Source organism: Neolamprologus brichardi, chromosome 11 (genome assembly GCF_056152115.1).
Source record: "Neolamprologus brichardi isolate AB-2024 chromosome 11, ASM5615211v1, whole genome shotgun sequence".
Lineage (NCBI taxonomy): Eukaryota > Metazoa > Chordata > Actinopteri > Cichliformes > Cichlidae > Neolamprologus > Neolamprologus brichardi.
Window position 1 is genome coordinate 19375201 of NC_142114.1, and position 19114 is coordinate 19394314.

At 37.0% G+C, this 19114-nt stretch overlaps 2 protein-coding genes across 2 annotated transcripts; one reads left to right on the plus strand and one right to left on the minus strand.

Annotated features, from left to right (window-relative positions):
• Window positions 1-3941: 3941 nt before the first annotated feature.
• Window positions 3942-7106, minus strand: LOC102790022 (cell adhesion molecule CEACAM1-like). The gene is made up of 6 exons (XM_087847933.1): window positions 7061-7106; window positions 6438-6761; window positions 5661-5939; window positions 5134-5400; window positions 4209-4487; window positions 3942-4042 (listed from the first exon to the last, which is right to left on the minus strand). The coding sequence occupies exons 1-6, from the start codon at window positions 7104-7106 to the stop codon at window positions 3942-3944; spliced, it is 1296 nt and encodes a 431-aa protein (XP_087704059.1).
• Window positions 7107-9862: 2756 nt separating this feature from the next.
• LOC102781241 (cell adhesion molecule CEACAM1-like) lies at window positions 9863-17548 on the plus strand. Its single transcript, XM_087847789.1, has 10 exons — window positions 9863-9980; window positions 10281-10604; window positions 11113-11391; window positions 12144-12410; window positions 13895-14167; window positions 14321-14578; window positions 15563-15668; window positions 16129-16154; window positions 16604-16635; window positions 17182-17548. The coding sequence occupies exons 1-10, from the start codon at window positions 9935-9937 to the stop codon at window positions 17407-17409; spliced, it is 1839 nt and encodes a 612-aa protein (XP_087703915.1). The 5' UTR covers window positions 9863-9934; the 3' UTR covers window positions 17410-17548.
• The last annotated feature ends 1566 nt before the right edge of the window (window positions 17549-19114 follow it).

Genomic DNA, 19114 nt, shown 5'->3' on the forward strand with positions numbered 1-19114 from the left:
TTTAGCCGACCTGATGTTCCATTTTAAGACAAAACCTCTGTTCACCTACACTCTGGTATTCGTCTCCTTTTTTATGTTGCGGCTTTGAGCCGGGTCGTAACACAAGTTACTGAAAGAATGAGGTTGTGGATACAAGTAGCAGAAATACGCATTGAAATAAATAAGCATTGAATAGGATGACTCCAGGACTCACTGGAGAGATTATGTCATTTGGCTGACTTGCCCCAAAGGACTGAACGCTATTGAAAATAGATGAACATTGTGGAGATGGAAAATTATTTTACTGTTACTATTCATAAGTAATGCAACAGTAATAATAATGATTATCATTTATCATTATCATTTCATTAGAGCATTTATTGAAACTGTTGATGTTACATTAAAGTTTGTATTTCAGGTATGAGCTGAATTAGGCATTGTACTCGGCGCTGAAAAGCTTAGAAATATGGTATCTAACCAGATTCTTACTCTGGATGGCATTACCTTGGCCTCCAGTAACGCTGTGAGGAACCTTGGAGTCATTTTTGACCAGGATATGTCCTTCAACGCACATATTAAACAAATATGTAAGACTGCGTTCTTCCATTTGCGCAACATCTCTAAAATTAGAAATATCCTGTCTCAGAGTGATGCTGAAAAACTAGTTCATGCATTTATTACTTCCAGGCTGGACTACTGCAATTCATTATTATCAGGATGTCCAAAAAACTCACTGAAAAGCCTCCAGTTAATCCAAAATGCTGCAGCAAGAGTACTGACAGGGACTAGAAAGAGAGAGCATATTTCTCCTGTTTTGGCTTCCCTTCATTGGCTTCCTGTTAAATCCAGAATTGAATTCAAAATCCTGCTCCTCACATACAAGGTCTTAAATAATCAGGCCCCATCTTATCTTAATGACCTTGTAGTACCATATTATCCTATTAGAGCACTTCGCTCCCACTCTGCAGGCCTACTTGTTGTTCCTAGAGTATTTAAAAGTAGAATGGGAGGGAGAGCCTTCAGTTTTCAGGCCCCTCTTCTGTGGAACCAGCTTCCAGTTTGGATTCGGGAGACAGACACTATCTCTACTTTTAAGATTAGGCTTAAAACTTTCCTTTTTGCTAAAGCATATAGTTAGGGCTGGACCAGGTGACCCTGAATCCTCCCTTAGTTATGCTGCAATAGATGTAGGCTGCCGGGGGATTCCCATGATGCATTGAGTTTTTCCTTTCCAGTCACCTTTCTCGCTCACTATGTATTAACAGACCTCTCTTTATTGAATCATATCTGTTATTAATCTCTCTCTCTTCCACAGCATGTCTTTTATCCTGTCTTCCTTCTCTCACCCCAACCGGTCGCAGCAGATGGCCGCCCCTCCCTGAGCCTGGTTCTGCCGGAGGTTTCTTCCTGTTAAAAGGGAGTTTTTCCTTCCCACTGTCGCCAAAGTGCTTGCTCATAGGGGGTCATATGATTGTTGGGCTTTTCTCTGTATCTATGAAGCGCCTTGAGGCGACATTTGTTGTGATTTGGCGCTATATAAATAAAATTGAATTGAATTGAATTGAATTGAATTGAATTGAATTACATAATAATCTTTCATTGCAGGTGCAGCTGTAATCATGTTATACACATATTGCATTTTTGTGCTAATTAAAGAGTTGAAGCTCGGTCAAGTTAATTAATGGTCTGAAGCTTCGGCCGACGCGATGTTCGACCGATCTATTGAGTAAAGTGACCCACAGCTAATGAAGGATTGCATACATACTTACAATTCACCACATATTATATAGGAATATAATAAAGGCCTGTGTGTCCTCATGTTGCACTGGAGTCTGCCTGGTAACACATGACTCAAACGGAGTCAGGAAGTATGCTTCTGAAATGTCTTTGTTTGTTGAGTAAGGTCATGCACTGAGGTCAGGACACACACAGGGTGCCTGCGCACATACATATGTACTATGTTTTGCTCAAAACTGCAAGTTGTACCTGCATACGTGACAGTTTAATTCCACAGATAAGTGAAGTGAAATAACAGGAAGCATCTGGCGATAGTGGAGGAACAAAGGAAGGAACTGATCTTTTTTAGAATATGTCCTAGGATCTCTGGAAACTTACTGGAACTTATGCTTGTTGATTATCTGCTTGTGACGCACCATTTTCGTATATATATGACACCCCATTTATTGTTCGAAGAAGATCGATGCTGTGTGAGTGATCGTGCTCGGCTTCCCATATATATATATATATATATATATATATATATACAGTGGGGCAAAAAAGTATTTAGTCAGCCACCGATTGTGCAAGTTCCCCCACTTAAAATGATGACAGAGGTCAGTAATTTGCACCAGAGGTACACTTCAACTGTGAGAGACAGAATGTGAAAAAAAATCCATGAATTCACATGGTAGGATTTGTAAAGAATTTATTCGTAAATCAGGGTGGAAAATAAGTATTTGGTCACCTCAAACAAGGAAAATCCCTGGCTCTCACAGACCTGTAACGTCTTCTGTAAGAAGCTTTTCTGTCCCCCACTCGTTACCTGTATGAATGGCACCTGTTTGACCTCATCATCTGTATAAAAGACACCTGTCCACAGCCTCAACCAGTCAGACTCCAAACTCCGCCATGGCCAAGACCAAAGAGCTTTCGAAGGACACCAGGAAAAGAATTGTAGACCTGCACCAGACTGGGAAGAGTGAATCTACAATAGGCAAGCAGCTTGGTGTGAAAAAATCAACTGTGGGAGCAATCATCAGAAAATGGAAGACATACAAGACCACTGATGATCTCCCTCGATCTGGGGCTCCACGCAAGATCTCATCCCGTGGGGTCAAAATGATCATGAGAACGGTGAGCAAAGATCCCAGAACCACACGGGGGGACCTGGTGAATGACCTGCAGAGAGCTGGGACCAAAGTAACAAAGGTCACCATCAGTAACACACTACAACGGCAGGGAATCAAATCCCGCAGTGCCAGACGTGTTCCGCTGCTGAAGCCAGTGCATGTCCAGGCCCGTCTGAAGTTTGCCAGAGAGCACATGGATGATACAGCAGAGGATTGGGAGAATGTCATGTGGTCAGATGAAACCAAAGTAGAACTTTTTGGTATAAACTCAACTCGTCGTGTTTGGAGGAAGAAGAATACTGAGTTGCATCCCAAGAACACCATACCTACTGTGAAGCATGGGGGTGGAAACATCATGCTATGGGGCTGTTTTTCTGCCAAGGGGACAGGACGACTGATCCGTGTTAAGGACAGAATGAATGGGGCCAAGTATCGTGAGATTTTGAGCCACAACCTCCTTCCATCAGTGAGAACTTTGAAGATGAAACGAGGCTGGGTCTTCCAACATGACAATGATCCAAAACACACCGCCCGGGCAACAAAGGAGTGGCTCCGTAAGAAGCATTTGAAAGTCCTGGAGTGGCCTAGCCAGTCTCCAGACCTCAACCCCATAGAAAATCTGTGGCGGGAGTTGAAAGTCCATGTTGCTCGGCGACAGCCCCAAAACATCACTGCTCTTGAGAAGATCTGCATGGAGGAATGGGCCAAAATACCAGCTACTGTGTGTGCAAACCTGGTAAAGACCTATAGTAAACGTTTGACCTCTGTTATTGCCAACAAAGGTTATGTTACAAAGTATTGAGTTGTATTTTTGTTATTGACCAAATACTTATTTTCCACCCTGATTTACGAATAAATTCTTTACAAATCCTACCATGTGAATTCATGGATTTTTTTTTCACATTCTGTCTCTCACAGTTGAAGTGTACCTCTGGTGCAAATTACTGACCTCTGTCATCATTTTAAGTGGGGGAACTTGCACAATCGGTGGCTGACTAAATACTTTTTTGCCCCACTGTATATATATATATATGTGTGTGTTTTAATAAAATCATTGTTTTGACGCACCTTACTGGGACTTGGAAGTCGTTTGTCTTCACCTCAAATTAAGAATCAGGACAACATGAACAGTTGGGCTGAGGTCAAATTTAAGGTGTCTTTGATATTGATATGGATCTTTTTTGGAACTTTGATTTGAAAATGTTTTGGTCTGTCTGAAGAACAAATAATAAAGTAATACACACAATAAATGTGTTCATTGCATTAAAAAAATTGCAATGATTGATTAAATAGATTGTTAGTAGTGCCAATATTGTACCTCAAAATTTATATAACCATACGTGTGAACAGTTAGTGTAAACTGAACACCATGTTACTTACAGTTAACAATCAGAACATATTTAACTCCATCACTGCTGACAGGGTTGCTGACATTACAAAAATATTCTCCTTCATCTTTCTTCTTCACAGTGTTAAAGGTCAACACTCTGTTATTGTCAGAAAGGATCATGTTGTCAGTCAGGGTCAGTTTGAAGCCATCCTTCATCCAGTTTCTGGTAAAGACTGAGCCAGAAGCCTCACAGGATAAGCTGACAGAAGTCCCCACAGCTGGCAGGTTTGTTGACGAGTTAAGCAAAATTGAAGGACCTGATATTTTCTCTGTTTGCCAAGAGATAAATTGTTAAGAAAGAAAATGCACATACAATTCTTTACATACAGGTTAGAAACTAAAAGAGAGATTTATCTGCTTGCTGGTGATGCATACCTGTATGATCCTCATGTAACACTAAGTATTGCTAAATGCTATCATTTTTAATATTATGAACATCCTGATGATATGGTTCTTTAGCTTAACTATGTTGTAGCAATGATGACTCCCAAAGCTCTGAAAGTTAGCTAGAGTTCCTATTAATTCATTATTAATCCCCAATGTGCAATTATCCCATGGTGATTGAATATATATTTAAAACAAGTCCATAACAATTTATTCATGCTTTACTTAATTGTAAATACAAAATACCCTAAGAAAATGCTATTCTTTCACCCTGAAACCATAAATGAATCAAATAATGTTTACTACCTGTTAGCATGTCAAAAATGAACTGAAGACTTTTTTGCTGGCTTATACAAACTGTGATAATGTTAGGCTAATCGCATAAAGCTCACAATATGTAATGAAATCATAACAACGTTGTTATCATAACAGCCACATGTTAAAGAAAGAAGAATTTGTTTAACATGTGGCTGAGAATCCAGAGAGCAAAGAATGCATGAATCACACACTTTAACAATAAATCAAACCTACCCAGCACAGTGATGGCTGAAGGCTCAGATGTTTGAGATCTCAGAGTTTTGCTGTTAAAGGCCTGACAGCTGTAGTTTCCACTGTGACTCATCTGAACATCCATCAGTCTGAGCTCTGATCCAGTATAAGGCAGCTGATCTCCATTCAGAAACCAGTTAAACTGGGCAGGGGGTCTGGATCCAACCGAGCAGGTGAGGCTGATGTCTGACCCTACAGGAAAGTATCCTTTTGATGGAGGTAAGATCAAATGTATATTTTCTGGACCATCTAAATATAGAGGGAACATAGAAAAGTTACGTTGGGTGGATGGAAAATGTAAAAGTATATTACATTCACTTTTTCTTGTGAAATCGTAAAAGTATTTCACACAACTACATTGCTTCACATCATGTCAACAGAAAAAATATCTCATCTATCTTCTATTCAGCTTATCGGACATATCTAATATTCTGAAATCTAAAATGATATCTAAACACTCTGATGCTTGTTTTCAGATAAATTACTGAACATTTACTTTAGTAACTCACAGCTGATGATGAGGTTTACTGGATCACTGGTACCAGTACTGACAGGATTGGACACACGACACCTGAATGGTCCCTGGTCAAAGCGGGTCACATTGATTATAGTCAGACTGGAGCCTCCATCAGTGAGCTGAACTCTGTCACTTGCTGTAACCTCAGAGCTGCCGTTCAACCAGAGGAAAGAGAGAGAGGATCCAGAGGCAGAGCAGGACAGAGAGACAGAACCACTGAACTCAACCAAGTCTGTGCTGCTGGAAGTTACCAACACATTGGAGACTTTCTCTGTGAAAGAAAAATACAACAATAGAAAATAAGCATTAAAATAATTACAAATCAATTCCAGCTAAACCATGTCATGTTAAGGAGGATATATTACATACCCAACCTAAAATGACAGAATAGCAATAATTGTAAGAAATACTGTACCAATCAAAACCTTGGAATATTTTTATTTGTATAAAAAAATAAATCAACTCCCTTTAAGTGAATATTCTGAACAGAATAAACGAGACAATTGAGTTCTCAGCTTGTTCTTTGCTTTATGGGAATTAATATTACCTTCAAACAAACCATTCAGTTTGTTACAGCCACTTTTTAAAAGTCTTTATTATCACAGTCTTAAGAATAAGACTAATTATTGCAAGAATGCATTACTGCAGTGAGTAGAGATGTAACATAAACGTACTAATCATTACAGGTATTTTTACATGTTCAATATAATGTAAACTTGCTTAAATATTGCAAAAACAGTTAAGCTGTTGAATTTCTACATCTGCTCACCATATATCAACAGAGTAGTACGGCCATTCTGGATTTTTCCATCTTGTACAATGGTAACAGTGTATTCTCCATTGTCATCCAGAGTGAGACTCCTGAGCTCCAAAGACGCAGTAGATGGGAAGAAGGTGATCCTGCCTTCATACTCAGGTTCAATAGTTTCTTCTGAGTTAATCATGTATACTATATCTGTAGTGAAATTAACATTCCAGTTCACAGATTGAAGCGGTTTCTCTGTTTGAGACAGTGTTGTAGTGAACATCGCCGTTTCTCCTACAGTTGCATTCAGATGATCATCAGGCAACACACCAGCTCCTTCAGTGAAACCTGCAGGAGAGAATAGCAAAGTGCTGTTGTTACTCAAACATATAAAACACTTGTGGAATATATAAAGATTAAGAGTTATTTTCATTAAAGTCTAATGTCAGCTTTTCCAGATAATACTGCACATAATTCTGGTTGAGTTTCAGGAACTCGCTCAATAATCGCGTGGTTATTAAAACAGTTAACCAGCTGTTGTTTTTGGTGACTTGCTATTCTAAGCCTTTGGCGAACAACCGAAGGAAAAGCTGACTTTTTGTAAAGAGACCACAAGTTATACGGAACATCTTAATTTGGAGACTTACTTGCAAATGACACAAAAACAACAAGAGGCTGTAGTAACAAAGCCATTAATTAAATATCCGTGAAGTGTGCAGTTAGGAATGTTTTACTATCAAACTGATCAAAAATCTACTGGCTCAGTATGGTGAATGAAACTCTACTTAACAAGATGCAGTGTCAGTTTCATGCACTAGAAAACTTGCAGGATGTCTTCCTCAAGTGGTGCAACTGTGTTAGTGCAAGATGTAAAACTTAAAATGTTGCTATAAAGACATCCAAATGTCCAGTCACATATATAAAAAATCTCAAAAAGTTTAATTAATCTGTAGAAAATAAAGCAAGTCTGAAAAGGTCACGCTATTTTCATCAGAGATTTATTGAAAAAGAAAAAAGAAAAAGAAGCACACACAGCAGGTTAATTCAAGAAACAAAACTGACACTGACAGATTCAGGTACAACATAATCTAGAAACAGGGAGCCAACAGAAGCAACCTGATCAAAGGCTTCCCACATTTCTCCTGTCTCCTCTGTCCTCCATCTGAAATCAGTCTTGAAAAAGGTGTCCCAAGTCCTGCATCCGGAGGAGAAAGGAGACAAGAACTATAGGATTTAATTTGAATGGCTTTAAACTGAGATTCAGAAGGAAGCACTCAACTTTCTTTTAAATGTCTTTTGTTTCCACTCTTCTCTCTCTATATTCATGAAGAACAAATCAGAGAAGTAAAAAGAGTTAAAGTCGCATGATGAACAATTAACGATCAATGAAGAATGACACAAAGGACGAGGAAAACTAAGCATTACTAGAGAAGCCCTGAGAGAATTATAAGGATCACGGCACTGCTCTCCTACTCTCATTTAAAATACTTTTGTACAAACCTGCTTCTTCTCTGATCCATGTTATCTGAGCAGGAAAATTTTATTTCTGTTTATAATATTAAGGTCACATTGTGGTTAAAGATGAACTAGAAGTATTCAACAGATGTCTCATAAAGTGAAAAACAAACAAACAATAAACAAAGTAAAACTATAAAGTCAGTGTAAGCAGACAGTTTTTTTCTGCCACATCAAGCAGTGAGAGCTCACCTGAGATGGACCCAAAAATGAAGAAGTATATCACAAGTACATCAGAAAATGTTTCCATTTTTAAAGCAGTCCTTCAGTCTTTGCCTTTTCCTTTGCTGATACCGGTACATGAATGTTCATTCAATATATGGTGTCATAAGGAAGTAATGTTGTTATTCTGAAAGGTTAAACTTCATGAACTTGTTAATCATTAACAAACCTTTCTACTAAATGTTTGTGTCAGATTCTGTTTAGTCACATTAAGCTTTCCTTCTGTACTGTAACAGCTAGTTACAGGATGTGTCACTTGGAAGAATTCAACATGATTTATTGTCAGAGAGAAATTAATTGATCTATTTTGGCAATTAGGCTCCAATGACCCATCACAGCAGTGATAGAATTCAAGACAGGAACAATTGGTATTTGGTTATGCCAAAAAGGGATTTCTGGTATATGGCCAACCAAGATTTAGGATAGGGTGGCAATATCCTGACTCATTTTTGGGGTTTTAAGGAATTGTTTTCACTGTGTGCAGTGTGAGCAATTTGCATGTGGTTGGTTTGTAGTGCATGTTGTCTTCTGGGAACTTTACTGTAGGTCACATCCTCTCAATCTTTGTTTGAAATCTCCATTTTGAGTGTAAGTTGTGAAATAAAGTTTCTGATCTTGCCTTCTGTGATGGTGTCTTGTTTTTGGTTTTCTGACATATCACAACTTGGATTATTACAGTATTAAGCCTCTTACCCTGGGACAGGTGGGATAGGAACAAGCTCTGTGACTGTGTTGGATAGTCGTTATGATCCAAGTCATAATTTTGTGTATTGCGGGGGTGGTGTTATTAATTTTCTCCACTGTTTTTTTGCTTATATAAGTTCCAGGTGAAAGCTGACTATTGGTTTGGGAGACTGAATGGAGCTGGCTATTAATTGGGGCCCATCCAAATCAGCTGTGCCCTGCCTATATGTACTTCCAGCTTCCAACAAGGCTTTGTGTGTTTAGCTGTGTTTTGTTGTGTGACCGATTTTCTGCACTAAAAAAACAAAAAACAAGATTAATTAATTTGTACATATTGTAAATATTGCAAATGATCATTTTGAAGAGAACAGACCTGGTTTCCCTTTTAGTCTAGGGAGGCATTTAAAAGGCCTGTATTGTGTATGTTGTTTTGGTTATGCCTACCCTGAAACTCTCTACCTTAAAATGAAAATAAATGATTCTGTTTTTTGAAATAGAAATTTATTCTTCCTCTAATGTTGACCTCAGGGCATGCTAGACACTATTTTGCCTTGCTTCATCGTCTTACTCAGAATTTTAAATACTCACAAAAACCTATCAAGATTTTGGCTCAGAGTTTGACTTTTAGTTTTGAAAGCAACAGAAATGAATTGTTTCAACATTGGTTGCATTCTGTTGATAGTTTTAGGCCATTTTGGTTGGTTATAAAACATTCTCGGTATCTTTCTGAGTATTAAATAAACAAATAACTAGGGCTGTGGCATGCAGTGAGGAATATATTACTGCATAGTGATTTGTTTTCTATTGATCAATTAAACTGTGTGGGTTAATCGGAAAAACATCCTGTGACTGGACATCAACATCTTCATAGCAACATTTCAAGTTTTACATCTTGCACTAACACACCACATGAGGGAGGCATCCTGCAAGTTTTCTGGTGCATTAAATTACAAAAAAAAAAAAAAAAATCTAGGACTCTCTTTGCGCATGAAACTGGCACTGCATCTTGTAGAGTTTCATTCACCATACTGAGCCAGTAGATTTTTGGTCAGTTTGATAGTTAAACATTCCTAACTGCACACTTCACGGATATTGAATTAATGGCTTTGTTACTACAGCTTCTTGTTGTTTCTGTGGCATTTGCAAGTAAGTCTCAAAATTAAGATGTTCAGTATAACTTGTGGTCTCTTTACAAAAAGTCAGATTTTCCTTCGGTTGTTCAAGGGCTTAGAATAGCAACAAGTCACAAAAAGCAACAGCTGGTTAACAGTTTTAATAACCACGCGATTATTGAGCGAGTTCCTGAAACTCGACCAGAATTATGTGCAGTATTATCTGGAAAAGCTGACATTAGACTTTAATGAAAATAACTCTTAATCTTTATATATTCCACAAGTGTTTTATATGTTTGAGTAACAACAGCACTTTGCTATTCTTCTCCCGCAGGTTTCACTGAAGGAGCTGGTGTGTTGCCTGATGATCATCTGAATGCAGCTGTAGGAGAAACGGCGATGTTCACTACAACAGTGTCTCCAACAGAGAAACCGTCTCACTCTGTGAACTGGAATGTTAATTTCACTACAGATATAGTATACATGATTAACTCAGAAGAAACTATTGAACCTGAGTATGAAGGCAGGATCACCTTCTTCCCATCTACTGCGTCTTTGGAGCTCAGGAGTCTCACTCTGGATGACACTGGAGAATACACTGTTACCATTGTACAAGATGGAAAAATCCAGAATGGCCGTACTACTCTGTTGATATACGGTGAGCAGATGTAGAAATTCAACAGCTTAACTGTTTTTGCAATATTTAAGCAAGTTTACAATATATTGAACATGTAAAAATACCTGTAATGATTAGTACGTTTATGTTACATCTCTACTCACTGCAGTAATGCATTCTTGCAATAATTCGTCTTATTCTTAAGACTGTGATATTAAAGACTCTAAAAAGTGGCTGTAAGAAACTGAATGGTTTATTTATTTTATAAGGTAGTATTGACCCCCATACTATAAAGAACAAACTGAGAACTCAATTAATCTCATTTATTCTGTTCAGAATAGTCACTTAAAAGGAGTTGATATTGCCAGTTATGTGAAATCTAGTATTTAAAGGTTTTGGTTTGTACAGTATTTCTTTTAAGGTTTAATTATAAATGTATTGTTTCTATTTGAGGTTTAGCTGGAATTGGATTTTTTGTAATTTTAATGCTTATTTTCTATTGTTGATGCAAAAAAAAAAAAATACAACTATTTTTTTTTTTTTTTCACAGAGAAAGTCTCCAATGTGTTGGTAAATTCCAGCAGCACAGACTTGGTTGAGTTCAGTGGTTCTGTCTCTCTGTCCTGCTCGGCCTCTGGATCCTCTCTCTCTTTCCTCTGGTTGAACGGCAGCTCTGAGGTTACAGCAAGTGACAGAGTTCAGCTCACTGATGGAGGCTCCAGTCTGACTATAATCAATGTGACCCGCTTTGACCAGGGACCATTCAGGTGTCGTGTGTCCAATCCTGTCAGTACTGGTACCAGTGATCCAGTAAACCTCTCCATCAGCTGTGAGTTAGAAGAATTTTTTTTTTTTTTAATTATTAGGTGATTTAAATTACAGTTTAAATCACCTAATTCACAGTGCAGTTAGTTTCATTTAGATGGTTTTGTTTTCATACATTACAGAGTAAGTCAATTTTTTTTATTGTGATATAATGTGGAATGATCTGGCTAATAATGTCACAGTTTCACAATAAGCCAAACTGAATGGTATATACCAGGGTTGTCATATAAAGGCCTGTGGGCCAGAATCAGCCTGACAAAGATTCCCATCCGCCCTACTGGATGGTTTTGGAAAAGATGAAAGAGGACAGAAAGTTTGGACTATTAACTGTTATTCTTTGTAGGTTTTAAACCTTTTTATTTTGATAAAGAACTCCTTCAAGGGCATTCACAATACACCAAAGTAATTAAATGACAGATTTCTGTAATTTTACACATTACCTCTTACATTTTAAACCCAGAGTCAAGCTGACACACGTCTTTAATGTATTACGCTTCATGTCTTTGTCATGTGAAAAATCTTAGACATACTGTTGAAAAAGCTCTTCTTTGTCTTATACTACGACAGCTCATTGATAAATTGTGTAAGTAAACTTCTCTACACTGGCTGAAATTGGAGTTTCACTGGTTTGACCCACCTAAGTGCAAAGTAGACTGTATGTGGCCCACAATATAAAAAACATTGAAACCCCTGCTGTATACCTTTAAATTTTTCATACAGTTAACTTTAACTTTTCTATGTCCCCTCTACATTTAGATGGCCCAGAAAATATCAATTTGATATTATCTCCACCACAAGGATACTTTCCTGTAGGGTCAGACATCAGCCTCACCTGCTCGGTTGGATCCAGACCCCCTGCCCAGTTTAACTGGTTTCTGAATGGAGATCAGCTGTCTGATACTGGATCAGAGCTCAGACTGATGGATGTTCAGTTGAGTCACAGTGGAAACTACAGCTGTCAGGCCTTTAACAGCAAAACTCTGAGATCTCAAACATCTCAGCCTTCAGCCATCACAGTGCTGGGTAGGTTTGATTTATTGTTAAAGTGTGTGATTCATGCATATATTTTTGACTAGAGCTATATTCAGATAATGATTTCACACATATAAAAATATTTGTGGAGATAAACAATACAGAAAAACAATTTTCAAATGCAATGGTTTCCTCATATACTACAGGCTCTTGACATATTTTCTCACGCAGAAAACAAATGGGGCTGATAGAGAAAAGGATTTACAACAAATCACCCTTTAACACAAGGAAAATGTAATGAAAAAGTTATTATGCACTTTTTCACGTGCACTTTGACTGTGATGATTTTTATTTTAATTCAATATCTTGTGAAGTTGAAAAAAAACTTAAGGTAGATGCTAGCAGGCAGGGCAGACATGAAAAGTTATAACCAAGTGTTCGGCCCAGTATACAGGAACATCTGTGCTGACTATAATCTCAAAATCCTGAGGCCAAATTGGAATACCTTCCTTAGGATATTTGAGAATAACCAAGCAAAGATCCTGTGGGACCTTCAGATACAGATGAACAGGTGATGCCTAACCAACTGGACAGACAAGTGGTGGACAAGTAGAGGACGACAGCCGTAGTGATAGATGTAGCAATACCAAGGAACATGTGAAGCTTGAGAAATACTAAGGGCTAATAGAGGAGCTAGAGAAGGTGTGGAGGGGGAAGGCAACAGTTGTCTCAGTGGTAATCGGAGGACTCAGGGCAGTGACCCTTAAACTGGGCGAGTGAGTCAAGGCAATCGCAGGGAAAAAATCCAAGATCTCTATCCAGAAGATCACAAACCTAGGAACAGCATCGATACTACACAGGAGCCTCAAGCTACCAGGCCTCTGATAGAGGACCCAAGCTTGAAGAATATAAAACCACCCACAGGGGTGAGAGTGGACTTTACTGTATTCATGTTATAATCTGATCACCCCTGCCTCCAACTCCACATCTTCATAAACCTTCTTATAGAAGTAGCATCCTTGGCACCACAAAAAGACATAAATAAAAAGTTGTCTCTCTCTGTCGTTGTTCTCTTCATCTACTCACAAAACATCAGTTATATTTAAATAGGGTAAAAAAAGTGTCTGGTATCACTTAGTATTAAATTGGTATTGGAGGAAATAAAAGTGTTAAATTAAAAGTGTCCGGCACATTTAAATTTAATATTAGATGCCTTGACCTTGAAGGTGAAGTTGTATGAAAATGTCAAACAGTAATAAATATTAAATTGGTATTAGATTATATAACTGTAATTTAGTGTTGATCACTATCCTGCACATTATTCTACAGAGAATTACAATACCATATCTCAAGAGGTCTCCTCATCTCTGTGGTTTTCTTTGGTGTTTTTAATCTTATTATTTTGATTTTTCAGTTGTTCTTCTATTTCACCATCACTGATTTTAGTGTATAATTTTGGTATTCAAATGATCATCTACTTTTGTTCTTGTTATTGTATTATTTTTGTTCTTAATTATTATTTTTTTGTCAAACAGAGAAAATATCAGGTTCTTCTGTCAAACCATCAACAAACCTGACAGTTGAGGGAACCTCAGTCAGTTTAACCTGTGAGGCTTCTGGCTCAGTCTTTACAAGAAACTGGATGAAGGATGGCTCCGATCTGACCCTGACTGACAACATGACCCTTTCTGACAATAACAGAGTGTTGACCTTTCACACTGTGAAGAGGAAAGATGAAGGAGAATATTTTTGTAATATCAGCAACCCTGTCAGCAGTCATGGAGATAAATACATCATGACTGTTAATTGTAAGTAACAGCCTGGTCAGTCTACACTTCTTGTTCATGCATACAGTAAAATAATTTAAAACTTTGAATGGTACAACTAATATGATATGTAGTCTAGTAATGCAGAAATTTAAAAGTAATGAACACATTTATTATTTTTTACCTGTTTTTCAGATGGACCAGAAAATGTTCAAATCAAAGGTCCAGATAAGATAATTATCAAAGGCGCCTTAAAACTGACCTGCTCTGCTGAATCCGCACCAACTGCCAGATTCACCTGGTTCTTAAATGGGACAAAAATACTCACCAATTCAGTTGAGTACATTAAAGAAGGGGTTGAACTTTCTGACAGTGGAAACTACATCTGTCAGGCATGGAATAATATAACTGAGAGAACATCATCATCAGTGGTGCATGGACTGACTGTAACAGGTATCTGCATGTATTGATTCTCTTGGATTTTTTAGATAGCTTTAACTGTCATGCCACTAATAGGCTTCCTAACATTTTCTTAGAGATCTTTGATACTAACAAGATTAAGATGAATTAATAATTAATCTTTCATCTAATAAGGTCTGTGAAGGTTCTCAGTCATCCAGGTCATTGTAGTCAAAGGAGCTTGCAAAGAAAAGCGTCTGGACTTCTTTAAGTTGCTTCTTGGATGAGAGGTGAAACGTCTTCAAGCAACTTAAAGAAGTCCAGACGCTTTTCTTTGCAAGCTCCTTTGACTTCATCTAATAAGGTTAAGATTCATTTCAAGCTCATGAGACAACAGTGTTTTTAAGTACAGAACTCCATTTAAAGATAGTTGTTTGCTATCTATCTATCTATCTATCTATCTATCTATCTATCTATCTATCTATCTATCTATCTATCTATCTATCTATCTCTGATAGATAGATAGATAGATAGATAGATAGATAGAACTTTATTATTCTTTTAGGTAGCTTCCAGCTTCCAATTTCCAGTTTTCAGTAGCAGAACACCGACAGAAATTTGTACATAATTACAGAATTAGATAAATAAAGGGGAATAAGAGAATATGACAGCTTAGTTGTCCACACCCTCCTTTGTCCTCCTGTTTCTCCTCCCTCTCCTTTCTAGTGAGGAGTTAAACAGTTTGATGGCATGTTGGACAGAGAAGTTTTTAAGTCTGTTTGTCCTAGACTTTAGGAGAAGCAACCTGTTGCTGAGCAGACTCCTCTGGTTGTTTATGACCATATATATGACCATATACAAAATGTTCTCCACGCAAGGAGTTCAGCAGCTCTTCTGTGTAATAAATTGACACTGAAACTTGACCAGTTACAAATTCAAAGGAAACTATTAAGTGACTGTGAGATGATGGAGTCATTCCTATTTTTTTTATTTTTTTTTAAAAAGCAACAATATCTATTGCTTTTTGTACATTCCCAGAAAAATCATCAGGATTATCTGCTGGTGCCATCGCTGGAATAGTAATTGCATGTTTAGTCCTTGTTGCTGCAGCTGTTGGTGGCGGATACTTCTTTTATAAGAAAAAGTAAGTTGGAAACAGGTGGACGTTTTTCTAAAAGTGCACAAATTTCTGAATGTCCATTGTCTGTGTAGTTTTAATGATTACTACAGCTTTAATTTGACGAGTCTTTATTGCTACTTCTCATGGGGACACCGGAAAATTGTATTTGAAAATTTTTTTAAAATTGATTATATGTGTTATCAGTATTTGTCATAAAAATGTCAGTTAAGTAAAACACTTCAAAAACTTGAAATAAAAAATAGTTTGGACTTACTGATTATTATTTGTAATATTTACACCTTTTGAACAGGGACCAAAAGTATAAAAAGAGTGAAACAGCATCTCAATTTCTAGTAATGTTGATAATATAGTGATTATTGATATATTGATTATAATAATACTTAATATGTATTGACTATATTATTGTTATTTGGCAAATTTTTATATGTGTAGTATAATCATAAGTCTTTATCTCTCTCAACAGAGGACCTCTGAAGAAATCTACAACAGGTTAGTGTGTGTGTGTGTGTGTGTGTGTGTGTGTGTGTGTGTGTGGTGTGTCTGGATCAAGATTATTTTGTAGTATTGGCAGCTAGTGGCTCAGCAGATAAAGTGAGTCATCTGCTAATCAAAAGGTTGGTCATTTAATCCCCAGCTCTTTCTGTGTGTGTTTTTGAGTGGTAGCATTAATGCATTACAAGAAAAAAAAAATAATGACAATAATAATAAAATGGTATATGAATCAGTAAATGCAGCCTGTACTAAAACTGTACTGGTATAAATACATTGGAATCAGTTTATGGTGAAACTTAATTAATTTACACATCTTAATTTACATGCTGTGTTATTCTCGGGTTTTTTTTTAGTTAATATTACCCCTGCTGAGTACATGTAAAGTAATTATTGCTTCTCCCTACATTTAACTCCTGTTATTATTATTTGTTGTCGTTGTATTAAAGGAGGCCAGGGAACTGCAGCTTCCTCAAATCAGGTAAAGGTTGCTAATTCCTTCAAATTCACATGAGTATGCATATACCTGAGTATATGTTTAAGGAAACAATGTTTCATCCCTAAACCCATTACTTAAATCATTTACAGAAACATCAGATGAATTAAAACCAATATTCCTCAAATCAACTATTTTCTTATGTTTATAAATTTTACTAGAAAAATTATCACAGATTCATAATCTTGGAGTTTTGAGACACACTTATGGACTATAGCTTAGTCCATATATAGTTTATATGGACCGATTAATAGAGTATGCCTCCTAACATACAGTTAACACTTGTGTACCTTATGCTCAGCATCAAACTTTGAACCTTGTCAGACTTTGAGTTAAACCCAACTTAACAGCTGGATACAACTGTCGGGCTCATGGTTGTGTTTTTCATAAAATTAGCCAAATATGTGTTTAATATTTAATTTATTGCAATGTAACTGAATGAAAGTTGGATATTAAAGAGTCTAAAACAAATACAATAAGACTCCCTGTATTTCACAGTTATAATCTTATCCTACTCTCTTTCCTCTGTAGGAGTTGAACTATGCAGATGTTAGGTTTTTCCCAAAGAGAAATGATGGGAGAGTTCAGATGGGGGTACAGAGTGAATCCTCAAATTATGCTCAGGTTCAAGCGAACAGCAGGGCTCCTGCAGCATTCTCCCTTCCTACATATGACGCTCACATGCACCGTGTGATGAGGCCCGCCCCTCAGCCTGATCCTAATGCTGCAGAAACCTATGCTCAGGTTCGCATACGCTGAGTGTACTGGATGTGATTCATATCCAAGCCGGCCAGAAGCAGTCAATCTCACTCCATTGATTGTGGGCTAGCTTGGACTTGAACTCCAGAGTCAAAGCACTTTAAAAGTAGTCAATAATCAACCAGCTCTGAAATTTATTGCCATGGGAACAATGTTTCCTTATTACTTTGAGTAAACGGCATATCATAGTGTTCCTGTTCTTATATTCAGCATTTTCTTTGAAGTGCAAAGTGCAGTTATCTGAGCAGTGATATTCTTTTTATTTGATTCAGATATTTATATATCACTTTTGTCATGTGATTTCATACAAGATTCTTATTTGTGGCTAATAGTGAAGTAGTAATTTTTTAAAAGCAACACTCCTGGATGCTACTTGATGATCAGTGTGACAATTCATTGCTTCATTATCTTAGTGAACTGTAAAGGTGCAGCAATTTAAAGATTTAAATGAAATCTGCTTTATCATCCCTGCAAACGAAAGGTCAGCAGTGACAATAACTAATAATGCTTCTGTTTAAAATCATTTGAATGCTATTGGGCAGGTTTGGGAAAACCATCCATTGCACACTAGACAATAATGTGGATCATATTTCAGAATAATACTACTTTTTTTTTTTTACTTACCCTGATAAATAACAATAAATGCTTTATATAGGCACGCTTTATCTTTGTCAGGGTTTACATAAACATGAGGGAACTGTAGATGTTTTCCTGGGACAGGTGAACCTGTGTGATGAGTATAGTTATTGATATGTATGATAACAGTGAGCTACTTTATCATTTAAATCCCTTCAACATGCCTAGATGACTTCATCTTCATAATTGTCACCATGGTTTTTTATTAAGATGTTTGCTAAGTAATGTATAATGTGCTATGTGGGAATTGCGGGGCTTATTTTTTTTATTTTATATATTTTTTTACTTGTTCCTGTTTTCTATTCTTTTCTGTCTGTGCATTTCTATTTGTGTCTGAAATGTTTCTGCCATGTTAATTCTGAAAAACCCAGAAAAAATTTCTACACAAAATTGTCCACTAGTCATTCATGCATGTTTGCAGACTAAGATAGCAAGGCATTTGCCTCCTCTGTCAATATCTATATCTCAATAGTGCAAACATAAACAGCGCTTAATGATACTGTAGTGTGCGATGTTTCAGTAAAGGCATTAGATGCATTAGAATTGCACACATTTTACGGTGTCTTTTTAATAAATCAGAATATCCCACTTGAGAGTAAAATATGATCAGAGAGTTTTACTACAGATTTAAAGTTCTTTCTTTTTTTTTTAAATGTTGAGTGAACTGAAAACTGTTGACAGTCAATAACTGTAGGACTTCAGTTTAAGGGTATTGTAAATAAAATGAAGACATCATATAACAAAACATCTTTTACTTTGTTCTGTGGCTGCTGTGGAAATATATAATATTTTTTAGTAGTCTTAGTAGTGTGCTTCATGTATCAAACATTTGCAAGTAGGCACTGGATCCTAGCAGGTGTTGCTAAGGATTGTGTTTGAAATCATTCAAGCAATAAATGCGTGACAGAGATGGCACTTGTCCTTTTCTTAGTGTGCATTTGGTAACAAGGAGTTATGTCTATTTAAAGAACAAGGCTTCAATTAACAAATAAGAGTAGTTTGTCTTAACTCTGGCTTTAAACTCACTGAATCACTGCCATTCATTGTTTAACTGTGGACCAACATCACT